Below are 15,039 nucleotides of genomic sequence, written 5' to 3'. Positions count from 1 at the left end.
CATCGACACTTCTAGACTGAGGAAACCAGTTGAAAGCAGCAACACGTTACTCACTCCTACCACTTTCTCTGTTCAGATTTTTTTCTTGCTTACTGTGCTGAATAGGTGATTGCAGTTGCCCTGTTTCCCAAAAACCAGTATCTGCAAAATAGGTTATGTATGTAAATTACACAAACTTCTTGATACACTGCATTATTTTCCCTGGTTAACCCTGTAGGGCATCAGGGTTCATCTAAAATAGTTGTAACCTTTAAAACTGAATGTAATCTTGTAATCTTTAAAACTGAATGAATAGCAGATTGGCAACATGCTAATTCAAGTTAATAAATATAGTATAAAATACCAGCTTAGATATTTTACAAGTGTTCTGTCATCTCCTAGAATAAACTTTATTGTAGTATTCAGACCAATAGTCTAACTTAAGTATCTGAGGTAGTCAGCATTGTAAAAAAATGCAAACGAAAGTCAAACACTAATTTAAGAGATAAAAGGAGAAATTTTAGTTAAAATACTTTACAATAAAATAATTATGATTATAAATCTCTTTAGTTAAATATATACACATTACATGGTATTCTAAAAAGAATGAACTTATTAAAATTTCAAGCAGATCTAACGCACGAATTCACCACTTTTTCAGCTTAGACTGTAATGTCAGTTTAACATTCATAAATGGCTGTGTCAGACTAATGGCATTGTTTTGTGCAAAACTAAAAAAATTATGAAACAAATTCCTTCTGCTCCCACAGTAAATAGATAGAAAAGGTAGTTCACACATACACACATTTACACACACAAACTTTGATTGCATACAGAGGTTAGAATGACCAGCACTAAAATAACCCCCATCTCTACAAAATAATTAATATCTTGAATTGATGTAGTTTTTGAAAATTACAAATTTTAAGTGCTAGCAAATTGTGCTTTTAGGCAGCCACGTGGCCAATAAGGTAGATGTTGTCATAAAGGTGCCCTACAAAATCTTCACTAATATTCTGTGCAGCTCGTCGCGTATTTCGGATGAATTCCCTCTTTGACATTTTGTTCTTCACATGAGGGCTTGTTAGATCAATTGAAAGTAGAATCAAAGAGTAACACAGTACATAAACTGCATCTAAAAAAGAGAGAATAAATAAAAGTAAGTTTAAAAAAGAAACTATGATCATTAAAAGTATTTTTCCCTAAGAACCTTATGGTCTTTATCACCTCGGCTCATTAATTTTATATATACATATATATACACACATATATATGTACACATACAACTACTCAGAAGGGTATCTGAGTAAAATAAAATTCAATATAGCAACCTTTAAAGTAATGTCAGCACACTGCAAAAAGAGAATTTACAAATCTCTTATTATTTCTACATAATCCAAAAGCCACTAAGGGCTTCACACATTTTCATTTAAACAGATTCTTGATGTTCATGTAAACTAAAGCCAACATCCTGTAAAAGCTTGTCTTTTAAATATGTAAGCAGTTCCACTGCTGAAAACTGCCTCCCCCAAGCAATTAGAAATGCTTGTTAACTTGAATGTGGCCTAATATTCCCTTTCATTTCTGTGAGACTATCCACAAGGTAAAATGTTAAGTGTGTAAGATTCTGCAAGATGAACTTCAGAAAAGAAAAAAGCTTAAAGTACAGACAAAAATGAAGGAAAGATAACATGGAAATAAACCCAACTAATCAGCTAAAAAAAAATATGTACATTTGTTTTTGTGGTTTTTTTCCAACCCATGTGGAACGATGAGACTACACTGAACCATCTTGTACTTTCAGAAATACTTGTTTAGGTGCTGATTTGAAAACTATGATAACCAGTAGCATCATCCAGAAGTATAAGGACTGATCCATTGCTCATTTTTGCTTACCAGGGCTAAGGCCAAGCTCTCTCATCAAATCAGGATTACAAGCACAGAATCTGTGAGAGAACTTTGTTATGAGAGTTTCAAGGTATTCCCCACGCTCCTCAGGAGCGTGAATGTGTCTGAAGAACTCTCTCAGTGCATTTGGCAAGAACTGATTTCTGAAGTTGTGCAGTGTCACAAGGTCATCCAAAACATCTCTCCTGGCAGAACAAAACCCATATTATTAGAAAAGTTTAACTGTTTAAACAAGAAAAAGTGTAGATTTTAAAATTAAAAATTAAAGCTTTAGAACAGTACGAGCTTTTGTTTTTGCTAAAAGGCAAAATTATCACTAACAGCACAAAGATAATATAAACACATGTTCTTTGCCTATTTGTAGCCAAACACTGTAAAACTATACATAAATCAGAACTCAAAAGTTTATATGTATATTCAATCAAGGTTAACATAGAGGCTTTGCTTCCTTTACATTGTGACAAAACAATTAACATGTTAGTAAAGGGAATAGATTCATGCATGTCACAGATTTTGATGTCTAAGTAGAAGCTGTTACAGGAGTGTCTTGTTAAAACCAGGCTTCAGCTAGGCAAAAATTGATCATGGATGTCCATCAGGGTGTGATGTTCTCAAGTATTTTGCACTGAACACAGACACATTTAAAAGATTCAGACCACACCTATATTATCAGATGGGTAAAAGACAATTGAAAAAAATTGGAAGCAAATTTGAAGTGAACCTAAGAATATTTTTGTATGTTTAATCTGATTTTTAGTTTACTTGTGAGTTTCAACATTTAGAAAAGTAGTTTTTATTTTTAGTGTCTGATTATACTCTGTTTATGAAGGGAAGATAAATGGCAGCAGGAGTCACTAACATTAACTTGCAATCTCATCCATTAAATGGTTTTGTATTTTTATTATTGTCTAAAAAAATTGATAAATCTGAAGTTTTATAGCACAGGACTGCCAGTGGGGATAACACTACAGACTCCTTCTATTTCTTTAGCAGTACAGGCTGAAGAGGATGAGAAGCAGGAGAGGATTCCTGCTAGAAGTGCTGCTGGCCCTGTGCTCTTTCTATTCAGGTGCAGTTGCTACTCTCCTTCACCTTTCATGATACAGCCCTACCACAGCCTGATGGCATGAGAAAGCACTGTGGAGACAGAACAGAATGCTACAGCAGGGAAGTGTTCCCTTCTGCAGCTCCTGATGTCTCCTACAGGATGCTCCCTTCCAATCTCACAAGGTGCGTGCAACTTCCAATCAAGAAATATCAGACAACCAAGTAATGGTTAGATGACTCAACAGTAGTTAAAAAGCTATCACCCCATAATAAAGTGCTAACTATTTTTTTCTGAATAACACCCATAAGAAAGGGGAAAAAAAAACTTGTCAAGTAAAAAAATGCAGCAAAATATCTGCATAAGATTTTGTGAGGATTATTATTTATAGATGGTATGTTTGAGAATTCTCATTAAGTGTCACAGTCACATAAATACTTGAACTGAGTAACTGTTCAGATTTAGCAGAATAATTACCTAGCTGCATTTTCTTGTCTTTTTACATCCTTGAAGTGGCACCTCCACATTCATAATGTTGTTAAATAAGGCTGTACATTGAAAATCAACAGAAAATGTCTTAGGAGAAATTTGAATTACCTTTCATCAAGGTAGATTCTCAGCTTCTTCCAATTCAGTGTTCTTGTGCAAAAGATAAACTTAGCTATTTCTTTCGGTGAATCATCTAGTATGCCTTTGGACATAAAGTAGTTGACTCCCTGAGATAAAATACATGTACATATAAATATGTTTAATCTTCATAATGTATTTAGGAACAAGTATTGTACTTCACAATGTAGGAATGTAATCCTAGGAATTAACTGGTTTGTTTTTCAGAATGATTCCTCTTCCTCTAAATCACATTTCAACATGCAGAATACACTCTAAAATTATAAATCAAATGCAAAGAAACAATTTAATGTTATGGTTGAGATTTTACATATAGTCATGGCAGAAAATTTTAAATTATGAACCCCATAATAAGCATGATGGTTCTTTAATAATTTCTTGATTGTGTATATCAGTATTTTGCTTTTCTATTACTTTTGTAATAGTATTTAAAATATTGCAGGGATCAGTAATTTCACAACTTTTGCAAATAAGAAAATCTTAGCCATAATGCGTTTAGCTTTTAACATCTGTCATTAAAACAGTAATGTTCTCACATGTATACAATGTATCACATTCAAATAGATGCATTAAATGCATTTGTTTAAATGTGTAATAATGCAAATAAACACAAGCACGCTGATTTCAAAGCATAGGTAAGTATCAACATATATAAATATGCATACACATAAATAAGAACACTATGTCTAACATAAAAGTAGTTTAAAAATACAGAATTGCATATAATTTATACTCATATTATGATTTCCAGAATTTTACACTTCGGCCAAGCACGCATTTCTTATAGAATAAACACAGCAAATTTAAAATATTTCAAGTGATATTTTGGATTCTCTCTAGTCACTGAAATATCCCAAAGCACAAAACTATTTTTCCTACAGCCTTGGAAATCAAACCCCAACTAACAGACTTAAAAAATGTCCACACTTTTCAGCAGCTGAGAATAACTAACCAAGTTCTTCTGATTGAGTTTGGCAGGGACTGGGGGCAGTTCTCAGCATTTGTTACAAAGAAGTGTTACAATACTTAAGTACAATATATCTTGACTATAGCATAAGGTTGAAATGTAAAATGAGAAGGACAGTGCATTTCTGCATAGAATAATGTACCAAGGCCACAACCTAAATCACCTTTAAAATACATCTGAAGTATTTTTTCATAAATCTTCTGATATCAAACTTGACAATATTTTTTAAGTCTGCCCTTTTAGTTTACATTACAGCTACAAAGATGTAGGGGCAACCTGTCATTCAGTATATAAACTAAACTTCCCAGTGCTCTTAAATTTTGTGTGAAAAAGAAATAAAGGACTGAGTGCAGGTTTGGAACATTTTGTGAAGCAGCTTAGTAAAGCAAAGTTGTAGTTATATCAAGCAGGAAAATAGTTAGAATATATGTTTAAGTTCACAATTTAAATTACTACACCTGCAGTATTAAATAGCTACTTTTACCAGTCCATAGTTTTTGTTTATATATTTATAGAAAACAGCAGTTAATCAAGATACATTTATTTTGTTAAAATAATGGTTTATAAATATAACTAAAAACATACATGTTTTTAGATAGGTAAACCAAAAAAATCAAGCAGTATTATGCCCCAATTTCAAGAAAAATCTGTATTTAGGAAAACAATGAAACATGTATTGCTCTATCAGCTTGCATTTCAGTCCAAATTAGATAATATTTAAGTCTGTCCATAATAAGGATGGAAAACATAACGTCAAGTACTTTCCTGAACCAGAGCTAAATAAGAAATTAAAAATGGGAGGTTACAAAAAGATTTTGGCAATTTATGTAAGATGAGCAGCAGAATCTCTCCTTTACATAGGATGAGTTAATGAGATTTATGTTTTTGCTTCAGTAATAAGTGTTAGCTTAAGGTAATACAAACTGAAGCAAGCAAGTCTTGAGTAGCATTCCTGCTGCAATTAACAAACACTTCTGCAACATATCCAGAAAATACCTGGCATGGCATAGAAGAGGCAGGATGAAAACAACACTTTTAAGACAGACAATGGGTTGGTTTCTCTGTGACAGTAAATGCTGCACTTTCTTTCTCATGCACTAGCTTGTTACTCAGTGTAGGATCTCCATTTGATAGGCTACAAAGTCTTTGCTTCTCTAATTCTTCTTCTATTGCTTCTCTAATTCCTTTTCCCCACACCACACACAGTACTTGACAGTATCTTCCCCTGTGAATGCATTTTCCTCAACTCCTTCACAACTAAACAGGGTATAAATAAAATATACTTCACCATATGCCATTGTTTTTAGTTGCTTTTTATTTCATCCTAAGCTATCAAACACACTTTGCAACAGTAGAAGCCTGATTTGTCTTTTAAGTTCTTAAATTTTGTCTCACAGCAAATTAAATTTATTTACAAGATTTACAGCATGTCATTGAATCTGCTTTTCATAACACTGTAAAAACTACCTTGAAAAACTCTTGGAACCCTTGCTCCAAATAAATCACTTTTGGTAGCTAAAATGGCCGCTTGTGGCATATATACTAGCTGAAATAAGTAGCCCTACACACTGTTAAAATCTATGCTAAGATAATTTATCAGTCAGCTGGTGATTCTCTTAGGAAATATTTGACTGCAGTCAGTCAGGTAGGCTGTTCTGTGCCACGATCTACCAGATCCAAACAGGCCTTTTTAACACTTGGGAAACACTGCAGAATGAGCACATGAAAACAACAGTTTTTAAATTCTGATTCAGAGCACTGTAACATTCTTAGCATTAGAGAATTAGGAAAGATGCCTTAAGGATACTTGCCTACCTAGCTCTGCAGCAAGCACATTATCTCTGAATTTCAGACAGCTTGAGATAAAATATTAATGTATGGAAGTGTTGATTTAAATTATTTATGAAATTTTAAGTATAGACTAATAGTAACAATAAAAAGCCATTTGTTATATTTTTATGTTATTCTTACAGTTGCTTCTTTTTTTTCCAGGCACACAATGCTTGTTTTATCAGCCTATTCTATTACAGCACTGACACTCCTTGCTTGTTTTCTACCTGTTTCTGATAGCCTTTGATTTTGTTTATATTCATAAAGGATATCTAAAATGGAAAACTTTTCTTTTTCAGTGTTGGCTGCATTGACTATCTTTTTTGCTATGAGTACTTTCTGAGCACTTCAGTACAGCAGTCAACATTAAAACTTTTGTAGTTGCTATTGACACTTCTGTTTAGATATGCATACAAAACAAACCAGACATATCCTAAGTCAATGGCACAGAAATTTTGGAATCAGTATCTAGTATAGTAGGGTCTCCATTTCTGTTGGTGGCTTTAGGTAATACTAACATTATTAGTAAATAAAATTAGACACGTACAGTATTGTTGTTCCCATTTTTCTCGAGAAGTACAATATCTTAATCTATCTAATGGTGCACCTTCTGGAACAATGAAAAGTATCAATGAGATATTGTATAATGCAGATTTTTATGACTGTTTAACTAAGTTATGAATTAAGTAATTTGGTGACAAAGGTGGACACAGTATGTAGCATACACCTCAAACAGTGTGTCTTTCACTGTATTTCTCTAAAACAGTCTCAGTGATACAAACTTATGATGGCAGAAATTGCAAATAGAATGCGGAAATATTTTTCTTGTATACAAAATCCATAACTAGTAACTTACAAAATTAAACTACTCTGATTTTAATATAGAATTATCAAAAGGTGTCAGCTTAATGTTCCAACTTTTTTGATAAATCACAAAAAAGAATGTCTTTCCTCTACAACATACACATAATATTCTTCATACTGATAAATCAATGCATCTCAAAATTGGCTTGCTTAGTAGATCCCTATGACCTAGGATAAGTTTTAAAAAACTTTGCTTAGAAATTCAGCACAGTAAACATTTCATCATCTACAGACTAACTATAACTAAAAGTCAGGTAAGGTAGCCTTATACAAGTGGCTAAAAATTTATAACCAGGAAAAGGTCAGAAAAACCTGACCTCCCTGTCAAAAAACTAAGGGCAGCTTGTAGAATGACACAATCAGAAGAGTGGAAAGACAGGCTTAGTATAAGCACTGTCTTACTGTACCTTATTATTATGTTACATAAAGGAAATCCTGACCTCACCGACAGTTTTGGTACAGCACAGCTTCCAGAGAGTCCATAAAAATAAATACTATTAAATAGATCAGTTAGAACCATTAAGGATGAAAGGACAAAGCAGATCTACTTTCCTGACCAAAAGGTTCTTGTTTGTACCTTCAGTTTCAATTTTAGCTACATAGCATTGATCCATGTAATAAACTTGACAAAATACTTTATAGCGAGTTAGAAACTGGATACAAAACAATGTGAAATAACTTCTGGTTGCTAGCAAATTCTGAATCATAAGCACACAAGATGAAATGAGAACTGCATGAGAAACATTTCACATACACCATACACTCTTTAAAATAAAATACAGCAGAAACCAGGTAGGCAGATTAAACAATATGATATTTATATTCAAGGGCTAATACTAACACTAAACCATCCCCTCTCTCCAAAGAAACAACAAAAACCAGATTCCAAAATCTTGGCTACAATGGTGGTGCCACATGAAAAAAACCCAACAAAATCAACCAACAACAACAAAAACAAAACAAAACAAAAAAACCCCCAAAAAACAAAACCAAAAACCCAACCCAAACATGCACTGGAGTTTTTTTTTTTTTGTTTTTTTCAGATTATGTGTCACGTGTTTACCCACATCCTTTCAGCAGGATGTGAGCACCTGCTATGAATTATGCAAGCTCATGCACACAATCAACACGTTAAATTACAGCAGATATCACAACACCATGCACACAACAATGGCTAACCAGAGAATCCTACCACAAAGTGTGTAGATGCTCTTCCCTACCCCGTGAGCCACCGCTAGCTCTGGAGCTGTTGCTGTGGAGCCTGGTTACCCATTTTCATGACATGGGCGGTGTCCTTTGGAGAATCTTGCTCCTGTGGCTGTAAGTACTCCTATTTTTATTGTAATTTGATCAGGTCTGTTATCAAATGTAAAGCAGAGTTTGGCAGGAAATTCGGAGACACAGTTTGTAATAGTGGAATGTCATATCACATGTTCCAGTCACAGTGTCCTTATAATAATAATTCTGCCAATATCACAGTTGTAAACAGTAAAACCAATAGTATTTGTGAATTCTCCTGAAACTGAGGCCCTGAATGATTCCTACCAGGCTATGGTGCTCCACAGGGAGAGAGGAACAGAGCCCTTAGGAGATACCCTGAGGTTCTCGTCTCTCATTGAAGCAAAGTGTTTGTACGTCTATTGTAAAATATAACCATAAGGAAGAAGCAAGAGTTGCATAATAAAGTTAATACCTAATTTAGGTATGCCATAAGTTAGCTCTGATTTACAGATCTTAATTTCCTTTAAAAATAATGAATCTTCTATTAAGTGCCTATTCTATAGGCTCCAAATGCTTTAAACATACCAAGATTACTTTAAATAACGTTGAAATATAATGCCACATTATAAACTGAGATAGTTAAGTGAAAATATATGTCAAAACAAATTGAAATACAAAGAAAAATTTGGACAGACAATGCTGCTAGCAATATACTTGATATATTACTGAAAACACGTAAGTTACCTAAATATTGCATCTCATTTGAAAACTTTTACATTTATTACTAAATTTGAGAAAATTCTGCAGAAAACAAACACTAATCACTCAAGTGGCCAAGTGCTGATGTCTCCATGGTGTGTATCAGAGTTCAAGGCAGAGTTCTAATGACATAATACTCTATTTGTGACTGATAAAAGTAATGATCTCTTAATCAAGCAGAATATGAGATAATACAAGAACTTCAACGAAATCATATTATTGCAATGATTCATAGAACTGCTTAATTTATTTTACCTCATGGTCACAAGTTCACACTTTCTGTATCACATCAGCAGAGTGAAATTTGCTTCTAGAAGTGTTTCTTTTTATATCTCAATCCTTTTTCTACTTTGGATTTATTCAATTACCACTTCCATGTGTATATGTAACTACATGCAGGAAGTTAACAGCATTTTTGTACTGTGTACACTCTTTTCCTAGGAAACATGAAGCAGGAGTCTGGTTTTATACACAAAAGACTCTCTCTGTCACTTGGGCATTAACTGTCTATCTCCCAGGCAAAAACTGTCTACTCTCAAAGTGTTTTCTTCTTTGAAAGGTGATGGACTGAAAGCAGAAACTGACTTTTCCAGTTAGTTACATGAACTTAGAAATAGAAACTTTTCAGTTTGACAAGGGTTTTTTTTTTGAAGGTAAATTTATGTTGTTCCTTTATGAGAGATCACGCTCAACAAACACTCACAGAAATTAAATCAAAGTGATTTTCAGGATATCTCAGCAGTAAATCCTTTTCATATTTCAAGATTTGCTCCTTGATAATGGAAATAGGTAAAAATCCCCTACAAGAAAATGTGATTGTCATAGAAGTAATTGGACTTTATACCTCCTCCCAGTTTGCCTAAAGTGGAACCAAACTCAGACTTTGCATTTTAACGTTTTTCTTTATGTAAGCTCATTGTTATGCTCTTACAGTTCACCACTGTCCCTTCAGTTAGGATATCTGCCTTGTTTCTAAGTTAATATGTGGTTATGAATTTCTGGCATCCACAGAAGTGTACAGAGCACTTAACAGGCAAGTCATGTAAATGATGTACACAGGTACAATATTCAAAAAAAGACCAAAATGTGGCTGTAGCTCAGTATTAACCATCCCTACAGTAAGATGAACACCAATTAAAACTTTGTTTTTATATGGCTATAATAATAAAGAAATAATCACCATTATTGTAACTGTTTATTACTGTCAGCAACAGTTCACTTACCTCATCCGGGTTGGCATTAAAGGTGAGACTGCCCTCATCTAGCTGCATATACAATTTTCTAAAAGAAAATCCTAGAGGCGGATTCTTATTGTATATAGAACAGTGACCCCAAGTGGATTTGCACAACCTATGAAAATAGAATTAATATATTATAAAAATTCCTTTCTGAATTTCATGGATTTTACAGAAGCAAAATGTAATCAACAATGCAAAGCTAAATACTCAACTACAGAAAAAGTTAGAGATAGGTTCCTGTAACAGTTATTAAATCTTCCACCATGTTTTTTCTAAAATCTTCGATTATATAATTAATGTTTTCTTCTCATAGAGGTTTTGGTGTATTTGAGTGCAACCTGAAAGCAACATCCCAGTAGGTGACATCATAATGACAACCACACAGCGGAGACCTTTGGCACTCCTAAAACCTGGACACTGGAGAACAGCAACAAGTTGTTCTCCTGCAATACTATGACAGATTAAAACATTGTTTCTTTTCTTGTGCTCCAGCTGTGCAGTGAATCGGACACCATATCTGCATGAAATTATGCCATTAATTTTCCCCATCTGTCCTTCTTCACCCAGCTCTTCTTCCTCTTGTCCTAACTGGCCATTCCCAATGACTAGACCCAGCCCCATCCCTCTCCATCTTTTGCAACTTTTCAGCTTCTTTCCCTTTTATTCCACTCCGACTTCATAGCTCAGCTTCATCAGTTTCTGCCCCTCATCTCAGTCTTTGATGATACCATCTGCAATTTCCATTCTACACATTCTGGATTCCTTACTGAACTTCTAGTTCTGCTTCACCACACCTGCCCTGTAGTTAATTAGGAACAATGTTTAGGACCAAGCAGGTAGTCACTGGAGACATGGCAAAGATTCTGTTTTCAGTTCTGGAACCTGGGTCTTATTTTGAGGACTGAGTTTGGAGCTGCAACCATAGTACTTGCCAAAGCTCAGACATATGTGAAGAATAGTGAAGATTTTCACAGAGATTATGCAAATTGAGATTTTTATTTATTGCTAAATCAGGACACATTTTCATTACCAAAAGAAATATGGTACGAATGTGAGTATTTGGAAAGATTTAATGAAAAAAGATTGAACTGTGTCTCAGAATGAACTTCAAGGAAATACATATTTCCACCTCACATGTTAAGAATATATACTGCATAATACTATATAATATATAGTAATTAAGAAGCTCTAGCAGCTTCAAGCTTTGGTCTAGGGAATTTATTTGGATTTAGGGTGGGTTTGATATCAAGAACTGAGCACAGTACAATGCATATTGATAAACTTAGAAGCTTACTGGTATCTTTCACTAGAATTCCTGTTTCCTATCAATTTAACAGTCCCCAATAGCAGAAGAATTGTGACTAAGAAGTAATGCTGCATTATCCTTTTTTCTTGGTTCAAAAGCAAGATAGGAAGAGAAGCTGCTTAATTCAAATGCAGCAGGGCTAGAAAATAGATGAGGTGAATAAAAGATGTAGAGCATAATGAAAGGAAAATAAACAACCTCAACAGCAACCCAACTTCTACAGCAGTAGTACTGTCAGTTTAAGAAGAAGAAAATGTTTTGAAAGAAGTTACAAGTTCTGCTGACCATGTACTCTAAAGATAAGTATGATTTAATGAGTTTTTCCTAGTGCTGTAAAACATAAAATACCAAAGAATATGTTAATTACATTTTGATATTACACTATTTTGTCTGAAAGAATGTTCCTTTATTTATTTCCCAGACATACAAGTTCTGCATATGTTATACATTAAAGTGGTTCAAGTGTTAGGCTGAAGAAATTTCACTTGAGAAAAAACAACTTTTTCTCTCCTCTCTCCACCACCATCTTCCAAAAAAGATAGACCTAAGTTGTTGTAAGTGTAGTAGATGAGTCCTCACTCCTCTCTATTTGGGAATTTGGCTGAATAGGTTTGCTTGCTTAAGCTAGAAAGTGTTTGAAGTTCAGAGAAGTAATGATGCAAACACCCGAGGTGTGCTTTGAGCTAATACAAAAGTGAAGACAAGTCCCTGTTTTTACCCCACGTATACTTGTGCCAAGCCCACTTGTACATGTAGTAATCACCAGTAATACTCCATACTAATTTGAAATCCAGAATAACACATTTTAAAAGATATATGTATCCTCTATATCAACCTCATTTAACTTGGGAAACCTTGGCTACGGGTGAGAAAGACAAAAAGCACTTATGGAGACAAATTTTAAAATCTAATAATTTTTACTATGTCCAGGTGATACTTGGTTTTTTTTGTGCTTACCCTTGCCAGAGGAGCTCATCATTAGCAAGATCCTGCCAGACACACGATGCTAGACAGAGATCAGTTGCATTCAGGTATGACAAAATGGTGAAACTAAGCTCTGGTGGCAACATTTCCAAGTTAATGAATCCTTCTTGTTCTTTAGATTTTCTCGTTTTCAGCAGGTGGTAGATGTCAATGCCTCCTTGGGCTTGTTTGCGATGGCTTGTATTGGCAACATTGTTAGCAGGTATCCTCCTACCATGCTCTCTGGTAAGATAGCCTTGTCCACTGTATCCTTGCTGTTGCAATTGCTGGTTTCTAGCAATTCTCCAGAGTCCCTGACCCATCTGCGAGCCTGCTGGACATAAAATCCAGATTAGATATTGACAGCTATTTATAAACACCTGTAGGACAGCCTCAGAGCATAAGCAAAATTTTAGGACTGATCTGACCAGGTGAAGTGAGTTCTGTCAAAGTTATGTTGACCAGGTAATCAGCCTTCACAAGGCAACTTAAAAAATACTGAAAACAAAACCCATCAAAAAAAGAAACCTAGAAGATATTTTTCAAAAGTTTCCCTGCTTGAAGAGCTACAAAATTAGCAATAGGCTTCTTCAAAGAATACCAAATATTATCTATATCCCATGCAAATTAAGAAAACGTAGGCTTCTGAACATTTGGAATCTTCAGACTTCCTTCAAAATTTAATAAAAACCTCCTTATTTAGAGTCAATGAAAAACAAAAATGTATTGGGTAGCACAGTGAAACACTGAAACAAACTTGAACAACTTCAGTGAAAATGCAGTAAGGATTTTAAGTGCTCAGAAACAAAGTAAGTATCTTTTCAAGCCTTCTTACCTAGCAGCATAACATAAAACCCTGATAAATGTACTCACACTCACATACTCATACAGAGAATGTCACTGTAGAAATAGCCTTTTATAATGTAAAAAAAGAAAATTAAAAAGATAATTGCTATTTTAAGGACTAACTGAAGAAATTTCACAGAAGAAACGAGACAGAATTTAAACTAGTCTAGAACCAGCTGCTGAAAATCCACAAGCTCTGCTATTTGCGTAGCTATTCAGCAGCTTATATGTCATTTGTCAGAACACATATAATTTTCCCAATCATGTAATTACTTTCAGCTTTGTAGTAATCCAGGATGAATGCTTTCAGAGCTCATCATCGTTAAAGATGAGCAAATCCATTGTTATAAAGCCTTTTAAGTAATGGCGTCAAAAACTGTATGTTTAAATTATTTTGAACATATATTTTCAATCTTCAGATTCAGTATGCCACTCAATGCATGTTTTCAAACTTCTAATAATGTAATTTTATCTAGTAATTGAAACCTCTTGACAGCTTGGCTGTAGCAACTACCACAGTAAAAATAACATCAAGCCTGTTTATAAATCGCTGATCTTCTCTAGCTCTGTCTGCTATCTATCAAAGTCTGATTTAACTTCTAAGCGTGTCTTCCTCATGTTACTTTGCTACTGCGTGATAAATTCTTTTGCAGTGTGTTGACAAGCATGATAGAGTGCTAAAAATAATCTAGATTAACGCTGCATTAGTACTGGATTCTACTTCATTAAATAAAAAGCACCATGCACTCTAGATATTAACTCTCTTCACTCTACTGTAACCGAGCCCTACAGCTGCTGCTTTGCAGCCACGATAATCCCAACAGGAAAACGTTCCTTCCTTCGATGGAAGCCTATCGAAGCTGAAGCTTCGTTCATAGCAGCTGCATTGCAACCGATTGTATCCTCCGTAACATGAAAGCTCCTCAATCCCGGCTCCAGGCACCCAGGCTGGGGGGCGGAGGCACAGCCGGTCCCGCAGGCCCAGAGCCGCCCCAGGGAAGCCAGGACCGAAGCCGCCTAAGGCCACACGGCGCCCCGAGCAGCTCGGCAGCCGTGCCGCCCCGAGCCGCTGCTCCCCGCGCACAGCGGCACCGGGACCCGGCCCGGCCGCCCGCTCTCGGGGGGCACCGGCGATGGCGGCCGGCGGGTGCCGCCCCCCGGCCCCATTGGGCGGCCCCCTGAGCCCCGGCTGCCGATTGGCCGTGCCGCCCGTCCGTCCGCGCCGCGGCGGGGCACCCGCGGGCCCTACCTGTGCCAGCTCGGCTCCAACCGCCGCCGCGACGAGCCCGGCCCGCCTCCGTGCGAGCGCCGCGCCGGGCGGAGGGGCTGCGCGGGCCCGGCGGCGGGGACGGGCGGACAGGCCCAAGGAAAGAGCCTCGGCAGAGAGGCCGAGCCCGCCGTCGCCGCCCCGACTCCTGCCCGGGCAGCTCTGACGTCGGCTGTTGTTGCTGGAAGTGACGTCGGCGGGGCGGGACGGGCGGAAGCG

At 36.1% G+C, this 15,039-nt stretch overlaps 1 protein-coding gene across 2 annotated transcripts; it reads right to left on the bottom strand.

Annotated features, from left to right (window-relative positions):
* Positions 1 to 365: 365 nt before the first annotated feature.
* FBXO8 (F-box protein 8) lies at positions 366 to 15,016 on the bottom strand. 2 transcript variants are annotated; one of them, XM_066317583.1, is made up of 6 exons: positions 14,803 to 15,016; positions 12,702 to 13,041; positions 10,424 to 10,550; positions 3,530 to 3,648; positions 1,876 to 2,072; positions 366 to 1,114 (listed from the first exon to the last, which is right to left on the bottom strand). In XM_066317583.1, exons 2-6 carry the CDS (start codon positions 13,028 to 13,030, stop codon positions 927 to 929), a joined length of 960 nt encoding a protein of 319 aa, XP_066173680.1. In that variant the 5' UTR covers positions 13,031 to 13,041; positions 14,803 to 15,016; the 3' UTR covers positions 366 to 926. The 2 variants fall into 2 exon arrangements, with proteins under 2 accessions (XP_066173680.1, XP_066173681.1); XM_066317584.1 differs by having other exon boundaries at positions 12,702 to 13,038; positions 14,803 to 15,015.
* Between the last annotated feature and the right edge of the window lie 23 nt (positions 15,017 to 15,039).

The sequence above is a fragment of the Sylvia atricapilla genome, chromosome 4, assembly GCF_009819655.1.
Source record: "Sylvia atricapilla isolate bSylAtr1 chromosome 4, bSylAtr1.pri, whole genome shotgun sequence".
NCBI lineage: Eukaryota > Metazoa > Chordata > Aves > Passeriformes > Sylviidae > Sylvia > Sylvia atricapilla.
Note: the sequence above shows the minus strand (reverse complement) of the source record. Positions and strands in the feature narration are given on the sequence as shown.